Source organism: Chroicocephalus ridibundus, chromosome 2 (genome assembly GCF_963924245.1).
Source record: "Chroicocephalus ridibundus chromosome 2, bChrRid1.1, whole genome shotgun sequence".
In the NCBI taxonomy this organism is placed as follows: domain Eukaryota; kingdom Metazoa; phylum Chordata; class Aves; order Charadriiformes; family Laridae; genus Chroicocephalus; species Chroicocephalus ridibundus.
In genome coordinates, this window is record NC_086285.1 from 145331871 (window position 1) to 145354326 (window position 22456).

At 55.9% G+C, this 22456-nt stretch overlaps 2 protein-coding genes across 4 annotated transcripts; both read left to right on the forward strand.

Annotated features, from left to right (window-relative positions):
* The first annotated feature begins 341 nt into the window (after positions 1–341).
* On the forward strand, positions 342–5456 carry LOC134510877 (collagen alpha-1(I) chain-like). The gene is made up of 6 exons (XM_063324091.1): positions 342–483; positions 645–1709; positions 1860–2211; positions 2588–2925; positions 4430–4816; positions 5263–5456. The coding sequence occupies exons 1-6, from the start codon at positions 342–344 to the stop codon at positions 5454–5456; spliced, it is 2478 nt and encodes an 825-aa protein (XP_063180161.1).
* Positions 4063–10455, forward strand: OSR2 (odd-skipped related transciption factor 2). 3 transcript variants are annotated; one of them, XM_063324036.1, is made up of 4 exons: positions 4063–4483; positions 7454–8180; positions 8798–8897; positions 9643–10455. In XM_063324036.1, the coding sequence occupies exons 2-4, from the start codon at positions 7525–7527 to the stop codon at positions 9823–9825; spliced, it is 939 nt and encodes a 312-aa protein (XP_063180106.1). In that variant the 5' UTR covers positions 4063–4483; positions 7454–7524; the 3' UTR covers positions 9826–10455. The 3 variants fall into 3 exon arrangements, with proteins under 3 accessions (XP_063180106.1, XP_063180108.1, XP_063180107.1); XM_063324038.1 differs by having other exon boundaries at positions 9725–10455; XM_063324037.1 differs by having other exon boundaries at positions 4063–4479.
* The last annotated feature ends 12001 nt before the right edge of the window (positions 10456–22456 follow it).

Here is a 22456-nt window from a genome sequence, read left to right on the forward strand (position 1 = left end):
GAGTCGGGGCACGGCGGCGGCTGAAGAGCAGAAGTCCCCCCGGGGCTCGGAGCTCCCTAGCGAGGGGAAGGCGAGGAGAAGGCACCCGTCGGACTGGCTGCGGTGGCGATGCCCGTCGGGGAGGCGTCGGGGCGGGCAGCCGGCGGTGCCGCGGGCAAGGCGGCTGGCCCCGCTGCCTGCGGCCCGGGGGGAGCCCCGCGGCCGGGGACGGCGGGCAGGGGCCGCGGACGAGGGGGTGGCGGGGATTGCGCGCCCGTGGGAGAAACGGGCGAGATCCAGCCCGCTGAGGTCGTTGTGTGCTTAATTGCTTTCTTCTTTTATGGAAATTAATCGCGGCGGCGATGTTTCACGGGGATCCGAGTCTGAAGGGGGAAAAGGGAGATGCTGAGCGGGAGCTGCATCGGGGGTGTCCCCCGGAGCCTGCCCAGCTCTTCGCCGCCGGCCGCCTCCGCCTGTTTGTCAAGCCTTGGCATTTCCTGACGGGTACATTAAAAACAAAACAAAAAATCTCACCCCAATAAGTCGGAGTGAAGTAGGCGATGATTTAGTCACCAAGAAACACCAGCGGAATCACATGCCAGATCGACGGGCAGACACTGTTTTCCTTAAGAATAAATAAAATTAAGTAAGCCCTCGGTGTGTAGCCCGACTCGTTCGCAGCACCGGCCTGTCTGTCGGCGGGCGGCTGCCCGGGGACAGGACCCGGCCCGCGGGTGCGGTCGCTGCCGAACGGCGCCTCTGCCCTGCGCGCACCGGCCGCGCTCCCCGAGCCTGCGGCGTCGGGAGCCGTCGGGGCGCCTCCCGGGCCCGGGTGCGGGGGTGCCCTGCACCGGGAACCGTGCTCCCGGCCCCTTCTCTCGGCAGAGCCCCTGCCAGGAGCCGGAGCCGGCCCGGGTACCCCCGCGGGTCGGTGCTGGAGCAACACCGGCCGCGCCGACTCCGCTCCCGACCGTACCTTCTCCCTCAGGCCGGGGATCTGGGCGCAGCCTCGGCTACCACTGAAATTTCCCCCTCACCCCCCATTAATTTTAAGGGAGGGTTAGTCCCCCAGCGACCGCAGCCGTCCACCACTGACAGCTCCGGCTTGCAAAGGTCTGAGCCGCTTCGTGTGTGCGTCCCGCACCGCAGCCGCGCACGGAGTTCCGCGGGAGAGTCGGCAAACCCCGCAGCGCGGCCCGGCTGCCGCCGAGCCGACGGCCCGTGTCCCGTCCGTCCGTCCGTCCCCCCCCCCGCCTCCCCGGGTGCATTTCTGTGCTCAGGACGGGGCGGGTGGTCAAGGCTTGCCCCGGGCTGCACTGCCAGCGGAGGAGCTGCTTTAATCTGTTCCTCGCAGCGAGAACAAACAGTGCCTATCTCCCTGCTCCCCTGGACGGAGTCCAGCGCTCCGGATGGATTTGGGGGGGGCGGGGGACAGAGCGGGGGGAGGCTGAGAAGACCGCGATGGTGTCGGCACCGGCGGGACGCGTGGATGGAAGCCGGCGGCGCGGGGTGCGCGCCCGGGCGCCCGCGGAGAGCGCCGCTGCCTCACACCCCCCCCCCGCCCCCGTCGGGGCACCGCGGCCGCCGTCTCCCGCGCGGTGCGGGGAGAGCTCCGCACCGGCTGCCGCCGGGACATCCGCCCCAACGCGCCCCGCGGGTGCGGAGCGGGGCCGGAGCCGGCGGCGGGCGCAGCGGGCAGGGCGCCGCGCTGGCCTCCAGGGGGCGCTGCAGCACCGCGGGCCGCCGCCGCCGCCCGGCGCGGAGCTCCGCGCCCCCCCCGCCCCGCCGCACTGCCGGCCGGGCCCCGCGGCCGCCCAGGGCACAGCGGGGCGGCGGGCTCTGCCGAGACGGAGCAGGGCATCTGCACCTGTGCCTCGCAGGCCGCAGGGTGACCGTCGGTGGCGGTCCCCGTGCACCGGGAAGGCCAGTGGGGGCAGGAGGGGCCCTCCCGAGGTGGACGCGAAAAGGTGACGCGGAAGCGCAGGGCTCTGGCGGGACCCCGCGGCCTGTGGCCCCGGGGGCGTCACCCCTGCTGGACGGGTGTCCGCTGCCGTGGAGCTCCCCCCGACGTCCGGGCGACCGCGGGCTGCGGCGGGAGCGGAGGCGCCGGGCGGCGCGGCGGTACCGGCCGGGTCTCGCCGCGCACCTGCTGGCCGGGCCGGGCGGCGGAGCGCCGGGGTCACCGGGCTTTGCCCGCCAGCACAGACGTGCGGGGCTGCCGCCGCGCAGCCGGTAGCGGGAGAGCGCAGTTTTCCCCGCTCACGGCGTAGCCGAAACGTACCACGAACGGCCGGGGAGCAAACAGCTCGGGCAGCGACCCTGCACCGCTCCGTTCCCCTCCCCGGTTCCCTCCGCTTTGAGGCTTTTTCGTTGCCTGGTCCATTTGGGTTTTGGGGAGGTTGTTGTTGTTTCGGGTTGGGTATTTTTTTTTGGTTTTGGGTTTGATTGTGGGTTTTCTTTTCTTTTCTTTTCTTTTCTTTTCCTTTTCTTTTCTTTTCTTTTCTTTTCTTTTCTTTTCTTTTCTTTTCTTTTCTTTTCTTTTCTTTTCTTTTCTTTTCTTTTCTTTTCTTTTCTTTTCTTTTCTTTTCTTTTCTTTTTCCCTAACAAGTGCGGGTTATTTTTTCTTGCTGCAAAGAGCAAAAAATGATGGTTCTCCCGAAACAACCCCCTCCGATCCTTGTGTCCGGGAGAGAACTTCCTTGGCATCCGCAAGCCAGCAGTGCGGGGCGGAAAATGCGGCTGTAAAGCCCCCTTTCCACTTCGTTCCTGAAGCAACCGGCCTCGCTCGAGAAAGCACAACAACGAGGGCATGCGGGTCCCCCCCAGCGCAGTGCCGCAGCCCCCCAGCCCGCCCGCGGCCGGCGAGCCCTCGCCCCGCGCAGGCTCCCGCGGCCGCCCGCACCCACCTCGCACCCGGCCCGGGGGATCTCTCCTTCTCCCGGAACGGTGTACTTCGGTGTCCTCACTGCCCGGGAGACGAAATACTATTTATTTAGGGTGGCTGAGATGTAAAATAGGGCATTTTCGAAGCAGAGCTTTATGAAAAGAAACGAAAAACAGCCCGAGAGCCCGGCGGCCGGCAGCAGCCGCGGGCTGTAACGAGCGCCAGCCTCGGCTGCGCTGCCCTGCGAGGGGACACCTCAAACCTTCCTCTGCCGTCTCCTGTTCCCTCTCTTTGATTAATTTTTTTCCTACTGTGTACTAAAAAACAAAAAAAAAAATCCCTATGCAGCCGTCACTTGTGTCCTCTTTTCTTTTGCGGGCTTGAATTAAACGGCACAGAGTGTACCTCGAAAAATTTTCAAAGCTGTTTTTAGATGCCATTTCTTCCGACATCTTTTCATACTTCTCAAAGCCTACCTCCAATCTCCAGTCCAGATTATACAATAGATTCCCCATACATGTGATTTAAATAATGCACAAAACAAGGTAACGTTACAAATAAAAATTCAACCCAAAATCTCTATATGCAACCGACCATATTGCAGCTAACGACGAAAATCAATACAGTGCTTTAATCGAGAAATTTGAAAAGGGTCACAGAGGCCCCATTTAGCAGTAAATTCCCCGGTAATAAATCGAAACTGCTCTCGAAACTATTTGTCTGTTCCAGGCAGGGATTGTGTGCTTAGTCACCGCGCTTGGGGGTACCGCCGCTTCTCTTCTCCTTTTGAATCTGCCTTTAGGCGCCTAAACAGCAGTTAAAGGGCAGAGCCGAACCGCTGCAGCGTCGGGGCACGGGGCCACCCGGCCCGACGGCCGCCGAGCGTTACCTGCACCTACAGGTCCCCTCGGAGAAGTGGGCGCCCACAAAACGCCCACGCTTTGGGTTTGGGGAGGGGGGTTATTTTAGGTGTTTAAGCAGTGTGTCACGCTGGCCGGCGCTCGACGGGCGGGCGAGGCGGGCGGTGCGGCGCAGGGAGCGCGCAAATTCCCGCGGCTGGCAGCGGGGCGGGGGGCGGCGGGCCGTTCTCGAAGGAAAAAGTCACCTTAGGTGACGCGGGGCGGGGGGGGGACAGGAGGGGGGGCGTCCTGCCCCTTTAAAACCCAGTTGCTACCCAAACACAAGTAAACAGTGGGGCCGGCGCGGCGGGGCGGGCCGGGGCCGGGGGCGGTCCCGTCCCGTCCCGTCGGGGCGGAGCAGAGCGGCGCGGCCCCGAGCACGGGGCTGTGCGCGCCGCGGGGTGGGCCGGCGGCGGCGGGCGGGCGGGGACAGCGCTCCACGCCACTCACCGCTGAAATGTGATGGACCGGGCAGGGGGCGGCTCAGACTCTCGCCGAGCCTCGCCGGGGTCGAAGGCGGGAGGCTGCGGGTGGGGTGGCGGCGGTCTATGCCGGGGCCCCGGGACCAGAGCTCCCAGCCGCCGCCTAGCCCTCCGCAACATGCCGGCCGCCGCCGGGCCCCGGCCCCGCTGAGCGCCCCCGCTGTGGATCTAATGTCTCCGTGAAGGTGCCGCGGCCGCCGCCTCGGCTTTTCCCCCGGAGGAGCAGCCGGCTGCGGTAGGTAAGCGGCTCCCCCGACCGCCCTGCCCGCTGCCGTCGGCGTTAGCGGGGCGGCGGCGTCCCGGGGAGGCGTGTGGGGGGGAGGATCGCGGGGTCGCCGGGTTTACTTTCAGTTTGCAGCTCCGCGGCGGTTCAGATGCGGGTCCCCCCCGCACGCCGCGGGCGCGTTGGTGCGGGGCCAGGCGGCGGGGGCCTCCCGGGGTGCGCGGTCGATGTCCTCCACGCGAAATTCCTGGCGGGGAGGAGCCGGTCCCTGCGTGGAGTGACCCGCGGGTCGCGCCGGACAAGTCCTCGGTCCGTGGAAATATACCTGGCTGCGCGGGCAGCGGCGGAGGCGAGTGAGGCGGGCGGGGAGCGGAGGCGGCCCGGAGCCCCCCATCAGCTCACCGGGAACGACCGCAGAGACCTCGGGGCACGGCTCCGGCCCCGGCCCCGCCGCGGGAGGCAGGGGAGCGCCGGCCGGGCCGGCGGCAGGGCAGGCAGGCAGGTAGAGAGGGGCGTACTGCCGAGGCACCGGGCTTAATTTAATTAAGCGCTCTGAATGGCAAGGGAAAAGGAAGTGCCAAGGTTTAAGTAACATCCGTTTTTGGTTGACTTTTCCCCCCGCACCTTATTATAACTGGCCTTAAAATCATGCAGGAAGACACTTCTTGGTCTTTTTTTTTTTTCGTATGCTTTAATGAAGTTACCGCCGAGTACAGATAGGAATAAATATACCGCGGTTCAGGCAACGGTTTTAAAACTTTCTGCGTTGAAATACCGATTTCGTGTTCCGCATAGTTTTTTCGGACTTGGTTCTTTGGCATGAAAACGAGCGCCCTGCAATGACACCACCACACATAGCCGCAAAACGCGGCTGGGAAGGACGAGGCTCTGCCCTACCGAAATCCTGTGTCCACCTCGGTCATAGCTCAGAGACGGTGGCTCCCAAATCCCTCCGCAACGAGCCGGGATGGAGGCAGGAGCCGCGGTAGCAGCCAGGGAAAAGCGATTTTATTGCCGCTGTGTCTGTTCCTGGCGGAAAGCGAATAGGAACTCACACTACGACATCTTTAAAAATAAGTGTCTATATATAGCCAACCCCCACACCCCTCAAAAAAAAAAAAAAAGGGGTCGCCATATATAATAGGTGGTATCGATAACACTGTCCCTGGTCTCGATAAAATCACAAACGAGAAAAACTGGGCAGCAACGGAGGAAATCCGGGAGAGCCACGATTCAAGGAAAACGAAAACAGGGGTGGGTAGCGCTGCTGTTCACACCCGACCTCGTTGCCGCATATTTTTCCCGGAGGGGCAATTCAGTGCAGTGCCACAAACGGGGAGGAAAAGTATTTTAGGAAAAATATCCCAAAGCCTCTTCCCACCGTGAGGCTGCACGGTGCCCCCGGAGCGGCCCGAGCCGTGCGGCCGCTGTGAGGGCTTCGGGGCGGCGGCGGCCCGGAGGGGCAGGGCTCTTGCTTGGGGCGCGGGCTCCGCGCTCGGAGAGTTTCCTTTAGTTTTGAGGTCGTTCGGGGTTTTTTTGTTTAGTTGTTGTTTTTTTTCTGGGGGGTGTGGGAGTGTCTTTTTTATTTGAGAAATTACGCCCCACCAGTCCCGCCACCCAAATCCCAGGAGGTGCTGGGGCACCTTTGGCCCTACCTCTTGTTTACAGGCCCGGAGAGACCCCGGCGCTTGCTTTCGCTCCGTTGGGGAACAGCCGCCGCTTTTCTGGGTCGTAGCAGCCGCTTGGCTGCTGGAAGTGAACCCCCACCGAAAACAAAAAAAGGAGAGGGCAGGGGCTTGCCCCCCGCGCCGATATCCCCCGGCCCCGCGGGAGGGGAGCGTCTCCCCGGGGGCGCCGAGGGGTCCCCCCGGGCGGTGGGAGCAGCGGGCCCGGCGGTTTCGGTTGAATGGGCTGAGTGAAACCCTCTGACAGTCACACACCGCTCATTAGCTCACGGCCCCGCCGCTCCGGCGGATCTCCCGGCCGGGGGACGGCGGAGGGGGTGCGGGAGGCTCCGTCTCGCCGGGGCTGCCCTCGTCCTTCCCGGCCCTGCGCGACGGAGGGAGCCGGCTGCGGGGCAGCGCCGTGCCGGGCGCGCCGGGGAGGCCTCCGGGCCGGCCGCTTTCCTGGCCGCCGATGGGATCACCCGGGCCCGGGCGGGCTACGTGGGGCGGCCCCGGCCATCTGGAAGGGATCTCAGCGCAAAGTGGATTTATTTAGGACCTGCGGCGCGGGGGGCTGGGTAGGAGGTGTGCGTGCGGGGCAGGAGCTCCTTTTCTCTCCCTCGGTTATCTTGATAAATGAGTTGTTGTTGAAGGAAGAAAAATAAGCATCCGAGCTGGGATAAACGCGGGGTTTACCCCCCACTTCGTCCCCACCCGGGCCTGCCTCGGCTCTCCGTGAGCACCCTGCTCCCTCCCGGGGAGGCCCCAGCCAGGACGGGGTCGGGGTCGGGGCCTCCGCGCCCGCGGTGGCCGGGCGGAGGGTGGGAGCGACGCGGGGGGCAGGAGGGAGGGGGCCCCCGGGGGTCCCCGCGGCGGCCGCGGCCCGGGCTGGGCGCTGCGGGGGGACGGCGGCCCCGGGGAGCGGAGCGGAGCGTCCCCGGCTCCGGTCCCGGCTCTGTTCCGGGTGTATTTTTCCACGATTCGTTTAATTTGAATCTTCGGCGCCTTCGGTTGGCTCGGCGCTGGGTTTTCTCCTTTTTACTTTAATTTGGGGTGGGTGTTTCTGGGAGTGATATTTAAAAAAATTTTTTTTACGCTGTAGCTTCACCGGTCGAAGCGATCGCGCCGGTGAGTCGGTGGCGGCCGCCGGCCCCGGCGGAGGACGGGAGCCGGGGCTGCGGCGGGGCGCTGGGGCCGCAAGAAGGCAGCGCACCGGGGCCGTGCCTAGCCCCTCCTGGCTCCGCCGCCGCGCTCTCTTCGGTAAGGGGGACCACGCTGCTCTCGGTAAAGCTCTCTTTCCCCTCCTTTCTCTCTCTTCCTAGGATCTTCTCCCCGTCTCGAAAGCCCAGCAGAGGCACCAGCCGCACCGCCGGCCTGCGCCTGCCCCGGGAAAATGGGAAGCAAGGCTCTGCCAGCCCCCATCCCGCTGCACCCGTCGCTCCAACTCACCAACTACTCCTTCCTCCAGGCTGTGAACACCTTCCCCGCAGCTGTGGACCAGTTGCAAGGTCTGTATGGACTCAGCGCCGTGCAAACCATGCACATGAATCACTGGACATTGGGCTACCCCAATGTGCATGAAATCACCCGCTCCACCATCACGGAGATGGCGGCTGCCCAGGGCTTGGTGGACTCTCGCTTCCCTTTCCCTGCGCTCCCCTTCGCCACACACCTCTTCCACCCCAAGCAAGGGGCCATCGCCCACGTCCTCCCCGCCTTGCACAAGGACAGGCCCCGCTTTGACTTTGCCAACCTGGCCGTGGCTGCCACGCAGGAGGACCCCCCCAAGGTGGGAGAGCTCGCCAAGCTGAGCCCCGGACTGGCCTCGCCCCTGTCGGGCATCAGCAAGCTGTCCCCGGACAGGAAGCCCTCCCGCGGCCGCCTGCCTTCCAAGACGAAAAAGGAGTTCATCTGCAAGTTCTGCGGCAGGCACTTCACCAAGTCCTACAACCTTCTCATCCACGAGCGGACCCACACGGACGAGCGGCCCTACACCTGCGACATCTGCCACAAGGCTTTCCGGAGGCAGGACCACCTGCGGGACCACCGGTGAGGGACCACCGCGACCGGGGCCGGGCGGAGCTGGGGTGGGGGGAACCACTTGGGGGTGGTGTGAAGCTGAGCCGCCCCGGGAGCTCTGGGCTGAGCCAGCAGGAGAAACCCCCGGCTCCAACTCCGCGGCCGCGGAACGGCCAGGAGAGCCAAAACCTGCGCTCTGCGTGGGGCGGGCACCAGCGCTGGGGGGGCTGGGGTGAAGCCCCCGGGGCTGTTGTGCTTCTGAAGCGCGGCCCTGGGGGGTGCAGGGAGGAGGACGGGGCGCAGGTGGGCGCTCCCCGGCTCGCCCCCCTCCACCTCCGCACCCCGCGGCCGGTGCCGAGCGGCGCCCGCGGAGGATCCGCGTTGCCTCCGGTGGAGAACGGGCTCGGGTCCCGCTGGCGCAGCAGATGCTGTCCCGATCTGTCACCAGAGAGGGCAATCACTCCTCGATACGAATTATTGCAAATGTTTTGAACAGACAGAGGCGTTTTACCATGATCAGAATTATACGGGAGAGGGAAAATGAAACGGGGAAGGGGAGGGGGAGCCGGGTTTGGGGGAGCGGGGCGCAGGGGCGGGTGGGCCCCGCGCTGCCGGCACCACCGCTCACCCCTCGGGTTGCTTTCCAGGTACATCCATTCCAAAGAGAAACCCTTCAAGTGCCAGGAGTGCGGGAAGGGCTTCTGCCAGTCCAGGACCCTGGCGGTCCACAAAACCCTACACATGCAGGTGAGCCCGGCGCTCCCCGGCCTCCTCCACGCGTGTGCCGCCGCCGCGGACCCGGTCCGGCCCGCCGCGGGGCGAGGGGCGACGGCTGCCAGGGGGACGGGGCTCCGGTGCGGAGGGGAGCGAGGGGGCTCCGGCACTTGACGGCTCCGTGCTTCCCCGGGAGAGGGAAGCGGCCGGCGGTTACCGCCGCGGCCGCGGGAGACCCGCGTAAAAACGGCGGCCGCGGGATAGGAGCTGAAAGCCGGCGGGGAGGCGGTTGGCGGCGGGCAGCGAGCCCCGGCTTTGGTTTTGTCCGCGCCGCCGCTTCGAGGCGTTTTTCGTTGAGGGCTCCAGCCCTGTTTGGGCGGCGGCAGGCGTAGGGCGGCGGGGGAGCCCGGCGGCGGGGGAGCCCGGCGGCGCGGTGCGGAGCGGTGCGGAGCGGTGCAGAGCGTCCTGCCCGCCCGCCGGGACCGCCGCGGCCGTCGGCGGGCAGCGGGAGCTCCGGAGCGGGAGGACGGCGCGGCGGCCGCTTTCCCTGCGCCCCAGGAGCGCGAAATGCCGCCAAATCGAGAACTAAAAAAATAACCCTTCTGGGGCAGGACGGGGCGAGTAGAGGCGGTCTGCCGTCCGCCCGGGGCTGCCCTCGCTTCGTGTCCAACCCCGATATTTCAAGTTGTGCGTTGCGATAAGAAAAAAAAGTGCAGTAATACGTTAAACCAGGTAGTTTGTGAAGGATTAATCCTTTGCTTGCTTCAAATCTGAACAGGAATCTCCACACAAATGCCCCACATGTGGAAGAACCTTTAATCAAAGAAGTAATCTGAAAACTCACCTTCTTACCCATACAGACATCAAGCCCTACAACTGTGAGCAGTGCGGCAAAGTGTTCAGGCGAAACTGTGATCTACGGCGGCACAGTCTAACTCACACCCCGCGGCAGGACTTCTAGAGCAGCCAGGGACCTGCGCCCGCTCCGGCAGCTCCAACTTGCCCATTTTACTCAAGGACTGTGTTGTAGGAACTCACAGACACGCGCGCGCACACACACACACACACACGGAGACCCACACGCAGACTCGGGGCCAAGCTTTCCTACCACACGTCTGCGAAACTCGTTTAGAGAGTGCGGACTGCAGGATCGGCCCCCTCTCCAACCCACACCCAGGCGTAAAGCTCATCTTGTAGATACTCGCGGCTCATTTTAGAGCTCTGTACAGAATGTGGTTTTCTTCGTTTGTTTGTTTCGTATCGTCGTGTCAGATGCACATCGATAACAAATCGGGGAGGGAAAGTGTATTTCAAAATAAATCCTTTTTTTTTTCCAAATACCTCCTGCCTTGTTGTATTATTCCCTGAACATTTGGCCTTTTTTTTTCCTGCTGTGTCAATGCAATGGTAAAGCATATTGAATAAATTTCCTAGCCGGGTAATTGTACTGTCACAACAATTTTGGTGATCGCTTTTGTTTGGCCTGTTTCACTGTCGCTGTTGTGTTATCTATTGTTAAGTAAAATGAAAGTGCCGTATTGGAGAGTTTATAGCTCTATTACTTAATAGTATGAATGTCTAAATATTAACTTCTGTACTTTTTTTTTATTTTCCCGAACGATTTTTTTTTTTTTAAAGAAGAGAAAGAAAGAAATACTTGCAAATAAACAGATCTTAGGAAATAATGCATAGAGCCGTTCTTACGCCAAAGCGGCTTATTAGTAACTTATTTGCAATCAGCCCATATATTGTAAAAGTCATCCCTCTCGCGGAGATTGCCGTAGACAGCCTCCTGCCAGTAGACTTTGGACACGGGCAATTCACCCGCGCAGACAGGGACTTTATCCCGCAGAAGACGATTCCTTCCCGTCAGCTCTGGGAGCAAACAGCGAAGCGCAAATACCGCCCCCCCGCCGCCCCGGGGCTCATCCGCGGGACCCTCGCAGGGCGGTGACGCTGGCGGCGGGGACCCCTCCCCATCTCCCCACCCTTCCCCTCCTCCAAGCCACCCCCCCCCCCGCCATCCGCGCCGCTCCCGCGGGAGCCACCCGCTGCAGAGCACAGGTCACGGCCGGGGGGGCGGATGGAGGGGCGCCGAGGAGAGGGGCTGTTCCCCCCTCCCGGGACACCCTCGCCCCGCCGTGAGGGCCCCCCCTTCTCCCTCCTTCCCTTGCCGTTCCTGTAAGCCCCCAGCCACCCCCCCTCGGCGGCCTGGCATGCCCATCCCACGGGCTGTGCACTCAGCACCTGTGCCCAGTAGGCAGGTAGCAGGGTGGTAGCATGGACACACAGCCTCCCCTCTCTTGTCACCCTTGCGAGCCCCTCACCAGTGCCTCACGTCCCCTCTGGGAAGGCCTGGTGACAATGCTGAGGCATTTTCCCTGAGGTGCTGTAGGGTGGCTTGGATGTGCATCCCCTCCTCTGCCACCCCACTGCTCTTGTCATTGCTGGCACCCTCCCTGCGGTGTCTTGGGTAATTTGGGGCCCCAAAAGTTCTTTTCCAGCCTGGGGACACCTGTCCTGCCCTACTACCGACAGGGTTAGAATGGCAGGGAGAAACCTTCCTCCTGGCTCAGGGAGCCCTGTCCAGGGAGGGGATAGTGGGGGGAACGATCCCCCTGCACCCAGCTCAGCAGGGAGGGCCTGCTTGGGTCCCACCTAGCAGGGTGCCAGGGCTCCAGGATGGTCCATCTGTGGGTGAGTCACAGGTCCCAGGAGGGCCATGGGAGCAGATACTGACAGGGTTTGGACGGCTGCAGCGTCCTCATCCCTGACCCTTGTTGGTCCTGCAGCAGGGAATCAAACTGCCTGAAACCTGTTAATGAGTAGCAAGTCAAAACCAGAAGCGCCTGAGCTGTGGTCAGGCCATCAGTGCAGAAAGGGCTGCATTGCTGCCTGTGGCTGCTTGTTTATCGCTGTCTGCTGCCTCCATAGAGGGCCACCATGTCCACCCCAGGGCCAGGGGCAGGGAGCCCCAAGCCAACCCCGCTCTGCCCCAGGCTGAGATAGCCAGGTGAGTTTCCATTGATGTGGCTGACATGGCAGTCTCAAATGTGGCCAAAATTTTTTAGGTGGTCAGGGCCTATCTCTCCATCTGCTCCTGTCCAGCAAGATGCAGAAGGAAAGAAAAGTTTCTGCAGCCAGAAATATTGGTCTGCTGGCTGAAGAACAGCCTCCCTAGTGAAAGTTTATTTAAGGACCATCTGCTCTCTTCCTCCTCACCCCCTGGGACTTGCACCCTCTCCCTTGCTGGGTGCTGCACCCCTGGGACTGCCTCCTCCCCAGCTGTGTTGGCAGCTCCTGTCCTCCCTTCGCAGCACACTGCTCCTTTCCAAACCTCTCTCCATGGGCATCTTTTGCTCCCTCTTCATGGGCATCTTCCCAGTATCTGATTTCTTCCTGTCTGACTGATTTTTCTATTCCCAGTGCATTCCCGTTCTCCCAGTAGGTTATTTCCTCTAAGTTTCTCTCCCCTTATTGTTCTCCGAGTTCCTGTCCCCAGGCCCTTTTGCATCCCTGGTTTCTTGTTCTCAGACCCAAGTACGCGCAGCAAGGCTGGGATAACTCCATTCGAGTAAACACCCCTGTCAGGATGCATATGGGCTTATTCCACTCCTCCTAGGCCAAGCACGATGTGCAGTTTGTTTAGAAGGAACTTAATCTGATGAACGATATCAAAGGACCAAATTAAAGTGATTGCATGTAGCTAAGGTTTTATTTAATTGTTTGGGTTTGCTTGTTTAATAACCTTCCCTGAGTCTGAGCAGCCACAGACTGTAAATTTATCTTCTGAGGATTTCAAAAGTTCAGCGGCCAGAACAAAGCCCAAAGAGCTGAAAAGGAGCAGGGAGAAGTATTTCTAATAGTTGGTCCCTGGACTGGTTTTTAAATTTAAACCAGTAGCTATCATCTTAAAATGTCAGAGGATGATTTAGTATTTCTCCTTAATATCAATACACTTGCCTATGGCACTGACACGCTCCATTCACTTTTTAAAAGATCATCTCTCCCTGGGAAACTTCAGAGACAGCTATAAAGAACATGTTACAATACACATACGGTTCATCTGTATTAGACCTGTTGGAAAATGAAACAGGTTCTGTAAAGCTATCTGTGGGGCAGGGCTAGGGTTTTTATAGCCATAAAGTGCCATCCTGACTTTCACAATGCAAACACTAAATACACTGATATCCCTGTGACTGCCATTTGTGTCTGCGCAAAGTATCCTCCTTCCCTCTGGAGCTCAGTCCCAGGGCACAGCTCGCAGCTCCGCACTTCTGAAGTTTCCTGGAGCTTCCCAAACCATCGGCATCCCATTTCCCCACGTTCCTCTCTCTCCCATTGCCCCCATTTTTTTTTTGTCACTGCTTTTTTTCTTCTGCACTGGCACCATTCGTTCTACAGCTTTTGCTGTGTTAGAGGCGGCAGCTGCAGTGGGGTAGCAGGGGGAAGGATAAGACATGCTATATATAGCTATACTGGGGAGAAAAAACAGCAGATAATAAGACATAATGTGGCCATAATCTCAATTTTGGGGGTGCAAATCAGATTAAAAAATTATAGTCCTTTAGGTTGCATCTGAAAACTGAGCTCTCAGTTCATTAGCTGCTGAAATGGATGCTGTCCGCAGCCGATGGCGGAGCAGCTCAGCCCAGCTATGTGTGCATAATGCTTTTCTATGAGGTCATCTATTACATAGCAACAGCACGCCATGCCATTCCAGACCAGTGCAGACTATTCCCGATGCCAGTGCAGCTTTTCTGGCAAAGACCAACTTTGTACTGGTCCCACTTCAGGAGCAGGGACAGCCTGGATCTAAATGGGAAACAGCCCAGCAGCAATCCAGGAACATGCCACAGCCATGTCTGGCTGGGGATAAGGGCTGGTGCTGAGGGTCCCACTGTTTGAATAAATCCAAGCCTTTTGAGCAAAGGGCGAAAATCCATTATTTATTGAACTTCTCCCCCACCCCCCCTTCCTTTTTCCTCTTCCTTTCTTCTCACTGCTCTGCTTCTAGATGTTTGCTTCAGGAGCTGTTTCTCTCACCCCAGACTCATCCTGCATGACGCCCTGCCTCCTGCCCAGTCTCCCCTCCATCTCCTTCCCTACTTTTTCCTCCTGATCCTTTTTTTCCTTCCCATGTCTCACCCTGTGTTTCAAACTCTTTTCCCAAATTAATTCCCTCACTCAGACCTCTTGGTTCCATCTTTTTGACCCATCCCAGCTGCCGCTCGTTGCCTTGATCTGTCCTGCACCCATCAGCTCATACAAGCTGTCCTCTCGTCGCCGACTCAGAGCTCTGCATTTTGCTTCTCACCCGCTGCTGCTCCTTCCTTGCCCTCTCTGCTACTCAATGCCACATCCATGCAGCACTCAGGAGGTGTCAGTGCAGGTGCGCGAGACATCCTTAGATCATTTTAAGCACAGCTGGGGCTGGCACAAAGCCAGTAGCATGGTCCCAGGAGGACCTGGGTTGTTGGCACAGGCGGCCGGCAGCAACCCCGGCTGCTCAGGGTGTGAGCTCCCTTGTCAGCAGTGCTGCAGCCTCCAGCCTCTGTGGCCCTTACAGGCATCAAGAGGAGCCAATGGTTTGAGGTGAATGAAAAAAGCAATGTTCCGGCCCCAAAATTTCAAGACGGAGTTTGCAGTTAGTCAGCTAAGCCGCACTGGTGGCTCAGAGCTTCTAATCGCTCCGTGCTCCTAATATTGTAACCGCAGATAGTCCTTTACGTGTGGAAGAATGACTTCATTTACTAAGCTACATTACACAAAGATTTAGGCATATAGTGCCTTTCTATCAATATTGTACTGTTTCCAGCATATCTTTGCCTCCTCACAGCATCTCTTTTCCTCCCTAATTATGGAAGCTTTTATTAGTTCTTTTTCCTACTTATAATGGTGTAATTATGGCAAAAATAGTGTAGCCACTAGCCAAAATGTTATTTTTGTTGAAGTTATTAGAGAGGAATATTTAGATTTAAAAATGTTTATTTACATTCAAAATAAAGACATCTGTATAAAACAATTTTAATCACTATTTTCAAAAATCCAGATACAGCTGTTTGTGAAACTTTTTCTAGAAGCTTCTAGTCTATAAAATGAGATGTAAAAATACTTATGCTGAGAACACTAAACATCTTCTCTAATCTGCAGAATTAAGGCAATGCAAAGTGTAGGCTGCTCCCCCTCCTCCGAGCCTCCCTTGTAAGCCTGAGCACCATTTCCCAGCCACGACTTTCAAATATGGCCTGGGAATTCATGCTAAGTGGGACCCCAAAAGCATTTACTCCCCGGTGTAGTGGCCTCACACCTTCGTCCCCACGTGGATGACCCGGAGCTGTGCATGGCCACCTTCCCTGGGAAGGCTTCTTCCTCTGTCAGCACCAGGGCAAAACATGGCCTTGCTGTTTGCCTTTAAAAAGTTATTTTAAAATTTACTGATATGGATAACATCGACCTCAGTCTGAAGCGAGTGGTCTATGCATCAGGGCTCTGTCAACATGGCTGTACCAGCAGAGAGTGCAAACAGGTTGTGCCCCCAGCCGACACACAAGCATGAGTACAGATGGGCACACAGGTGGCATTCCTCGGTGAAGACCCGGTGTGTTGTGCTGGGAGATGCGGTGGCCCCAGGGGACGGACAGACTCAGATGTGGCTATGCTGGTTGAAGGGGGTGTCCCTCCTGTCTGTGGGCTACTGCCAGCCCCAGCAGCTGAGTCTGGTGGCTGTCATGGGGCTGGTTTGGATTTTGGGAGCTGGGGGAGCGCTCCCAGAAGCTGTCCTGCTGGCAGCTCCATTGGGACCACAGAGGAAAGGGGTCAAGGAGGGCACTGGGCAGTCCCTGGGCTGCTTGGGAGCGACCAAGCGAATCTCCAGGCCTTTGCGGTCCATCTGCCACCAGCGTCCTCTCAATAGGAGAAGGGGAGCAGCAGGACTTTTGCTTCCCTGAAATTCTCATAGGATCCAGAGAGTGGCTCCATCGCCTCACAGGGCTGAGGGCCGCGGCTGGGAGAAGCTTACAAACCACCGCTCTTTTCCGTCTCTGCAGAAATCCCCCAGACTTCTGGCTTTGCAAGGAGCAAACTTCACCTTCCCTGTGCAGATCGGCAGGAAACCTGCGGGCGTGGGCGGCACCGGTGGTGCCTTGCCGTAGGCAGCGCTGCCAGACTCCCGCGCCTCCTCTGGCAGCGCCTTGACCTGGGGCTCCCTTGCTGCACCATGGTGAGGCCTCTCCTATGAGCCGGGGCATTTTGGAGACCCGCTCATTTGTCTGGGGGAAGGTGATTGATTGATTGATTGCTCTTCTTTTTTTTTTTTTCAAGCGTAAGAGGAAGTAAAACCTTTTTTTCTTTTTTTTTCCTTGGAGATTGTTTACGAGGCATTGTCTCTGATACTGCCAGCTGACATCCTTTGGCGTCACTACCACTCAGTGCACTGAAGATGCCTCAAGGTGTGTCAGTTGTGCTTCACGTCAGTGTGCCTTGATGTATCTCTTTGGCTGGGATTGAAAGGTACAGTTTCTAAATCTCTCAGTGACCCATTTTGCATGGATCACTGGTGCGCTAGAATGTGGCTGCTCCTTCCCATCGTGTTAATGCAAGTTTGCCCGCGTTCAAAGCAGCCTGCACTCCATGTGCCATGCTGAGTACATGGGGAGAGCTCGCCCTTGAGCCTCTGCTCGAAACCAGCACGGCTGCTCCAGGCTCGATATCTTCCACGCAACTTACGTGCTTTTGGTGCTTTCCTTTTCACGGTCCTTTTATTTAAACCTTGTAAATTCTTTGGCTTGATAAACACAGGCAGACAGCTGGATTATGTTAATCTGGGGCTCGCCGTCAGCAAGCACAGTGAATGCTCCCCGGTGGCGGAGGCACCCTCTGCCCCCCGGCTCCCCTGGGCCCCACCAGGCCAAGCCGGCTGGTGATGCTCAGCAGTCGGTGCCCAGCGGGAAAAAGACCGAAGTGCCTGCGAGGGAGCAGCTCAGCACCACCTCTGGTCACAGGCTGGAGCACCCTTGAAGCCAGTCCTGGGGACGGCCCTAATTAATACTTAATTAATACTTCCAGCGCATCCCTGTGCCTCCCCATGCTGTGCTGGCTGCACGCTGCCCCCTCTGCCTGCATGCTGGGCCAGCGAGGAGGCTGGCGGGGAGGCAAACCCTCAGGGGCCCTTCTAGAAGGCCCTGAGGCCTGGCTGCCATGGCAGATGGGATTGGTGGGCAGCTCCAGCTCCAGGCGAGCTCAGGCTGCCTGTGAGGGCAATACAAAGGCGGTGCACCTGCCTGCAGGGTGCCCTGGCCCTCAGAGCCCTTTCATGGCCGCCTGGCTGGGATACAACGGAAACCCAGCCCTGATTTAGTCCAGGAGCTGGTTCTGCTGGGATGAATCATTCAATCACACAGGCACCCCATGACTTTGCCTTTCATTTCCATGCTGTGGCCTCCTTTTCCCACTCCACAGTGGAAACGATGGCCTGATCCTGTCCTGGAGATGCATGGGCATGGACCGCAACAGAGAAATGCTAGGAAAACAAGGAAGCCTTCAAGGGGATTTCAGTTACATAGATGACAGAACAAATCTCTGTGAATGGGTCAAACCCTCCCTTGTCTTATTTTTTCATACGCCCATTATCCTCTAAGTTTCTTTCACAGAAAAGTGGGTCTTGAAATTAATGCTGCATTAAGAGGCATGTGGTAGCTCATACCATCACATGTCATGTTCTTGCCAAGCTACAACCACATCTTTGTCATGATTCATGTTTTCAAACTCCCATTAAAAAAATGAAAAATTACCTAACAGTTTTTCAGTAGCTCAGCTGTGGGCAACTCACATGCTTCTGAGTCTTGTTTGCCTAGTTAAAACAAAAACCAAACTCTAAACACACAAAGTTTTTAATGAAAAATCAGACTGTGATGCAGTCGCATGGTCCTGTCCTTTCCTGGGGGCACAACAGGCCCCGTTCCCTAAAATGACCCAATACATCCAAACGAGCTGGGATGATGGCGCAGGAGTGAGTGCTGTAGGCGGGGACCTCACTGCCTTCGCCCAGGTCTAGCCCTACAGAGGCAGCGTTTGTTTGTTTGCTTCAACAGGGTTTTCCAACTGGGAAGTGAGGATACAGGCAGATGAACAAGTTACTGCAGGGAAAACAGGGGGTGTGAAAGTTCAGTGTCTCAGCTACTGCCAAGAAACTGCTCTTATGTATTCTTTAACCCCCTCATAAACACAAATTCATGTCGTCTCTCCCACATTGGGATGAGATACCTGGCTTTTGCTAGAAGGTACCGCTGGGTAAGAGGGTGCGTGTGGACACTTGCCACCAAAGAGCAGCCAAACCGTAGGCCGACACTACCTCGTCCCGCAGTTAGCTGGTTGTCTCCCTGAACTCTGAGGCACAACAGGTTAATTTCCCTAAAAGCCCCATGGCAAAGTCCCAATTCAGGCGATGGAATGGCATGGGAGCTTCCCTGCTCGCAGGCCTTTGCCCCACAGCCACTTGCAGGCCGCAACCTGGTTTGAGTGAAATTCTTCAGGCTTCAGCAACAGGAAATTGCAGATGAGAGAACGCACTGTAAAGTGCACTTACGCAGTTTCAGGCGCAAGCTGTGAAAAGTAGCAGCTCCCCGAGCTCTCAACTTTAGCACTGCTATTAATACTGGTTTTTCTAATAGCATGGAGATCAATGGAGGATCAGGGCCTCGTTGTAGTAGACGATCTCCCAACGATGCTCAAGAAACCCTCGTCCTACCATCACACTGCTGTCTAAGGGCCCCAGAAACCCCTCAGCCACAATAAAGAGGGTTAGGAAGGTGACTTGATTTTAAAATCTAGTTTTCAGGGGTTTCCTATGCCAGGCAGCAGCAGAGGCACCCTGAAATGCTTCTCATAGCAATGACAGATGCTGTTTGGGAGCCATGAGAAGAGAAATCGGGGTTTTGGCCAGTGCGTTATTCCTTCTCCTCGGGGAGTCCCAGGCACTTTTCCCATACAGGTGTGAGTTGGAGTGCTGGTGGGGAGAAGACCCTTGCCCCAAAATCGGGTGGGCTTTGTAAACTGCCCCTGAGGACTTAACACCGCTCTGGTTTTCACACTGCACTTGCCAGTAATTTAGATAGACTGTGTCAGCACAAGGGCTGGTCAAGATGATCGAATGAATTCCCAGGACTCCCTGCAGCACTGGAGCTCCCCCCAGAGCAGCCAGGAGAGGGGTGGGCGCATGGCTGGTACAAGCAAGGCTGGCTGGTTTCTGCCCTGTGGCGAGGCAGGGGCCCTTCCCGCTCCCCGGGGGCAATAGGCCCCATCCTGGGAGCAGACTGGTTTCAATATGGGGCTCTCCATCTTGATCCAGTTTGGATGGGTCAAGACATGTTGAGCCATGCCCTTTCAATATGCTGCATTTTATTAAAAACAAAGTAGCTGTGGGCCAGATTGTAAAACTAGGTGGGCCTCATTTGTCTGTCCCTACTGTAAGCCAATGAAACCTTCAACATATCCAAACTCTCACCTTTTTACCCATTTGAATGAAAAAGCATCACTAATAAAAGAAAATGACTCACCTAATGCTAAACCTGAGCTCTGTAGATCAGCTTTGATCAAATTCACTGACATTTGGATAACTGCATTATTATAACTAAAACATCTTTTAAAGTTTTTTTTTCCAGACGCTCATTCTTTAAACTTTGCTTTGATCACTGCACATATCCTTTTCAGCAGAAATTTGTCCACAGAGGGTGAATTTTTTTCATTTGTTTTTCATATGGATTCTCTTTCCTTTGTTCATATTTTAAATCAGTGAAGCTACCCTTCGAGCTAACCCTTATAATAAAAATGCAGCTACTGTGTGGCTTTTAACAACTCATTTAACCCATCTGTGTCTCAGTATTCTTGTTAGCAACCCAAGGAAACTAACACTTATTTATGCAATGAGGCTGATCATGAGGCTTAATTTGATATTTTTTTTCTAGGATAAAGTAAACATTTCAGAAGGGCAGAGCAGGGAAGTGGTAGTCTCTGTTACGGTGGTCTAACACCACCAATTTCTAATATGTTACAACAGTAGTGTTACAAAATGCTGCGTAAAAGATTTTTTCTTTCAGAAAGTACTTTTGAATTAGTCCAAGTGCTCCAGTTTCCAAATAAGAATCACAATCTGAAACGATTAAAATAAATGGAAGCAGGAATGTGTCAGGACAATTACAAAGGAAAAGATTGAAATCACTGGAGGTGGAAGGGCAAAAATCCGCTCGTGTATAAATATGTGTCTGTGTGTGAAGCTCAGCTTTAAATGCTGAGGAGGGTAAAGTCTGACTTTTCTTTTTCTATGGAAAAAAAGAATCACACATCTATGATGCAATAAAATTTAGTTTAGCATTAGAAAAATGCATTTATAACCAATTTTCCCCTTTCAAGCAAGCAGGAAGACTATTTAAGTTTTAATTTGTTAATTATCGTTTATTTTAATTTGACCATCCAGCTGGGGAAGGTGGACACCGATCGTTCATTCCCAAAGTGGGTGGCTATCAGGATCTAGAGTCAAGATAGATCTTATTAGTGTTTTTTTACAGCATGGGCAGAGTTCTTGTTATAGCTTGTAACAGCGGTGGATTAACCGCAAATAATCTTCAAAACTTTGAAGTCTAAAGCTGTAGCACCTTTTACTGTATTCTAGAAAAAAGTGAATGTGTTCAAATAACCTTTGCTGGCGAGATTCTTCCCCTGTCTCGTACCAAAGTGCAGTCTTTAAGACTCGTATGACTGCCTGCGCGGCCATTTTGCAAACATGTATGCGTGTCATCTGACAGAACGAGCCCTTAAACTCCGTACGGCTTCTGTCACGAATAAAACTATTTATGAGCGCACACATTTGCAAAGATCAGGCCCCACGAATATTAGCTCCACATCAAGCTTCTTAGGCATGGCTTGTTTTCCCAAAACACTTTAGGCTGAGGATCCCTATTAATATAAATCTGCTTTAAACAGGAGATAGTCATTTTTTAACGCAGACATTCCCTAATATTTTCATGATGTGGCTCATACCTTAATAGATAGCAGTTGCGATGCAGATCTAGCTGTGCAGCCCACAGTTGCCTAACATATTTGCGGTAATGAGAATCCTTGCCGACATGGAAAATTAATATTAAGAAAATTAATGTAAGGAAAATCTTTAATGGGTTTTTGTCTGTGTCTAATGCAATTTAGCAGTTAGCAGAAGGAAGGAATTTAGTACCAGGTGAGTAGCCAGCTCTTCAGAAATCATGCTTCGTTGACCACATTTTAAGACCTGCTGTTTTGACTTAGCGCATCAGGAGGAATATCTGCTTCGTAAACAACAGCATGAAACATCTCACTCAGGATCCTGCCTGGCAATCTCAGCTGTCAGAACCTTGCCCACAAGAAAAAGTCCCTTGGCACAAATGCTTTTCATGTTGGTGCCCTTTCTGCCCGGGGAAGTATTTTGAAAGCTCAGAAACTTCAGCAGGGCAGGAGAGCAGATCTCAAACCCACCTACCAGTGACAGGCTGAAAAGAAATGTTATCTTTTCATTAGCGGCATCTGTCAAGTCCTCTGGCAAAACAGAAGTTGCAGTTATCCCAATAAGAAAGGCTGCTCTGCTTATTTATTGCATTTTCAAGAAGCGTAGTGTCACAGCAGCAGTGCAGCGTGCAGACACTGCTCAACACAGCAGGGGAAGAAATCCCGAACAGGGACCAACCTTCTCTACCTCCCACCCCAGCCCCTCGCGTCTGCTGTCCCCACAGCACACAACTGCCACCCCGCCAGAGAGCACCGATGTTGGTATTGGCTTTTGTTCAAGGTGATGTGTAAAAGGCAGAGTGGTTTACATGTTAGGGTCTTTTCGTCTGTTGCCTGGATTTCTCTTGAAACACGTACAGAGCAAGTCTGGCATATTTTCCCCTTTTTGCTGCTAGGAAGGTAGCTACTAACCCCCTTTATTTCCTGGGGACTGTGGATATTAGAGATGATGGAAGCACAAGATACCTGAGATGACATGACAGAAATAGAGGGAGAAAAGAATTCTTGGAAGAAAAGCTTTTTTTCAATTTGGACAGCTTGAAATTGTTGTTTTGTTTTGTTTAGCTCCTACCTAAATTCCTTGAAAACAATACTTGGCGTGAGGGAGGGATTTCTTGGTAAACATTGTGTATTGTCTGCTGTTTTTCCAGGACTGAGCAGACTCCTAACGGCCTTCTGAGTCCCCCCCAAGAGACACCAATTGCGAAGCAAAGGGTTGTATTTGATCAATAAGAAAAGTGTGAATGTGCGTGTGCACAAATAAAAGGAGCAGCAAATCCAGCTCCCTTACCCCCCTTCCTTCTTGCACGCAAGATCACCTTTAGCATCAGGCCCAGTCCTGCAGCTGCTGTTTTCCAGCAGGTCTCATTGACACCAGCCGCGGCTACTGACCTGCTCTGGGTACAGAATCAGGCCCCATCTTTCCAAATCCCTTCCCTTCACCCTTTCATTCCCACAGCCCAAAGGAAGTGGAAAATGAAAGTCAATTGTTTTCTGCACTTGTTCAAGATAAAACTGAAACAGATGCCAGAAGTCCTCTGAAAGTGAAAGATAACAAT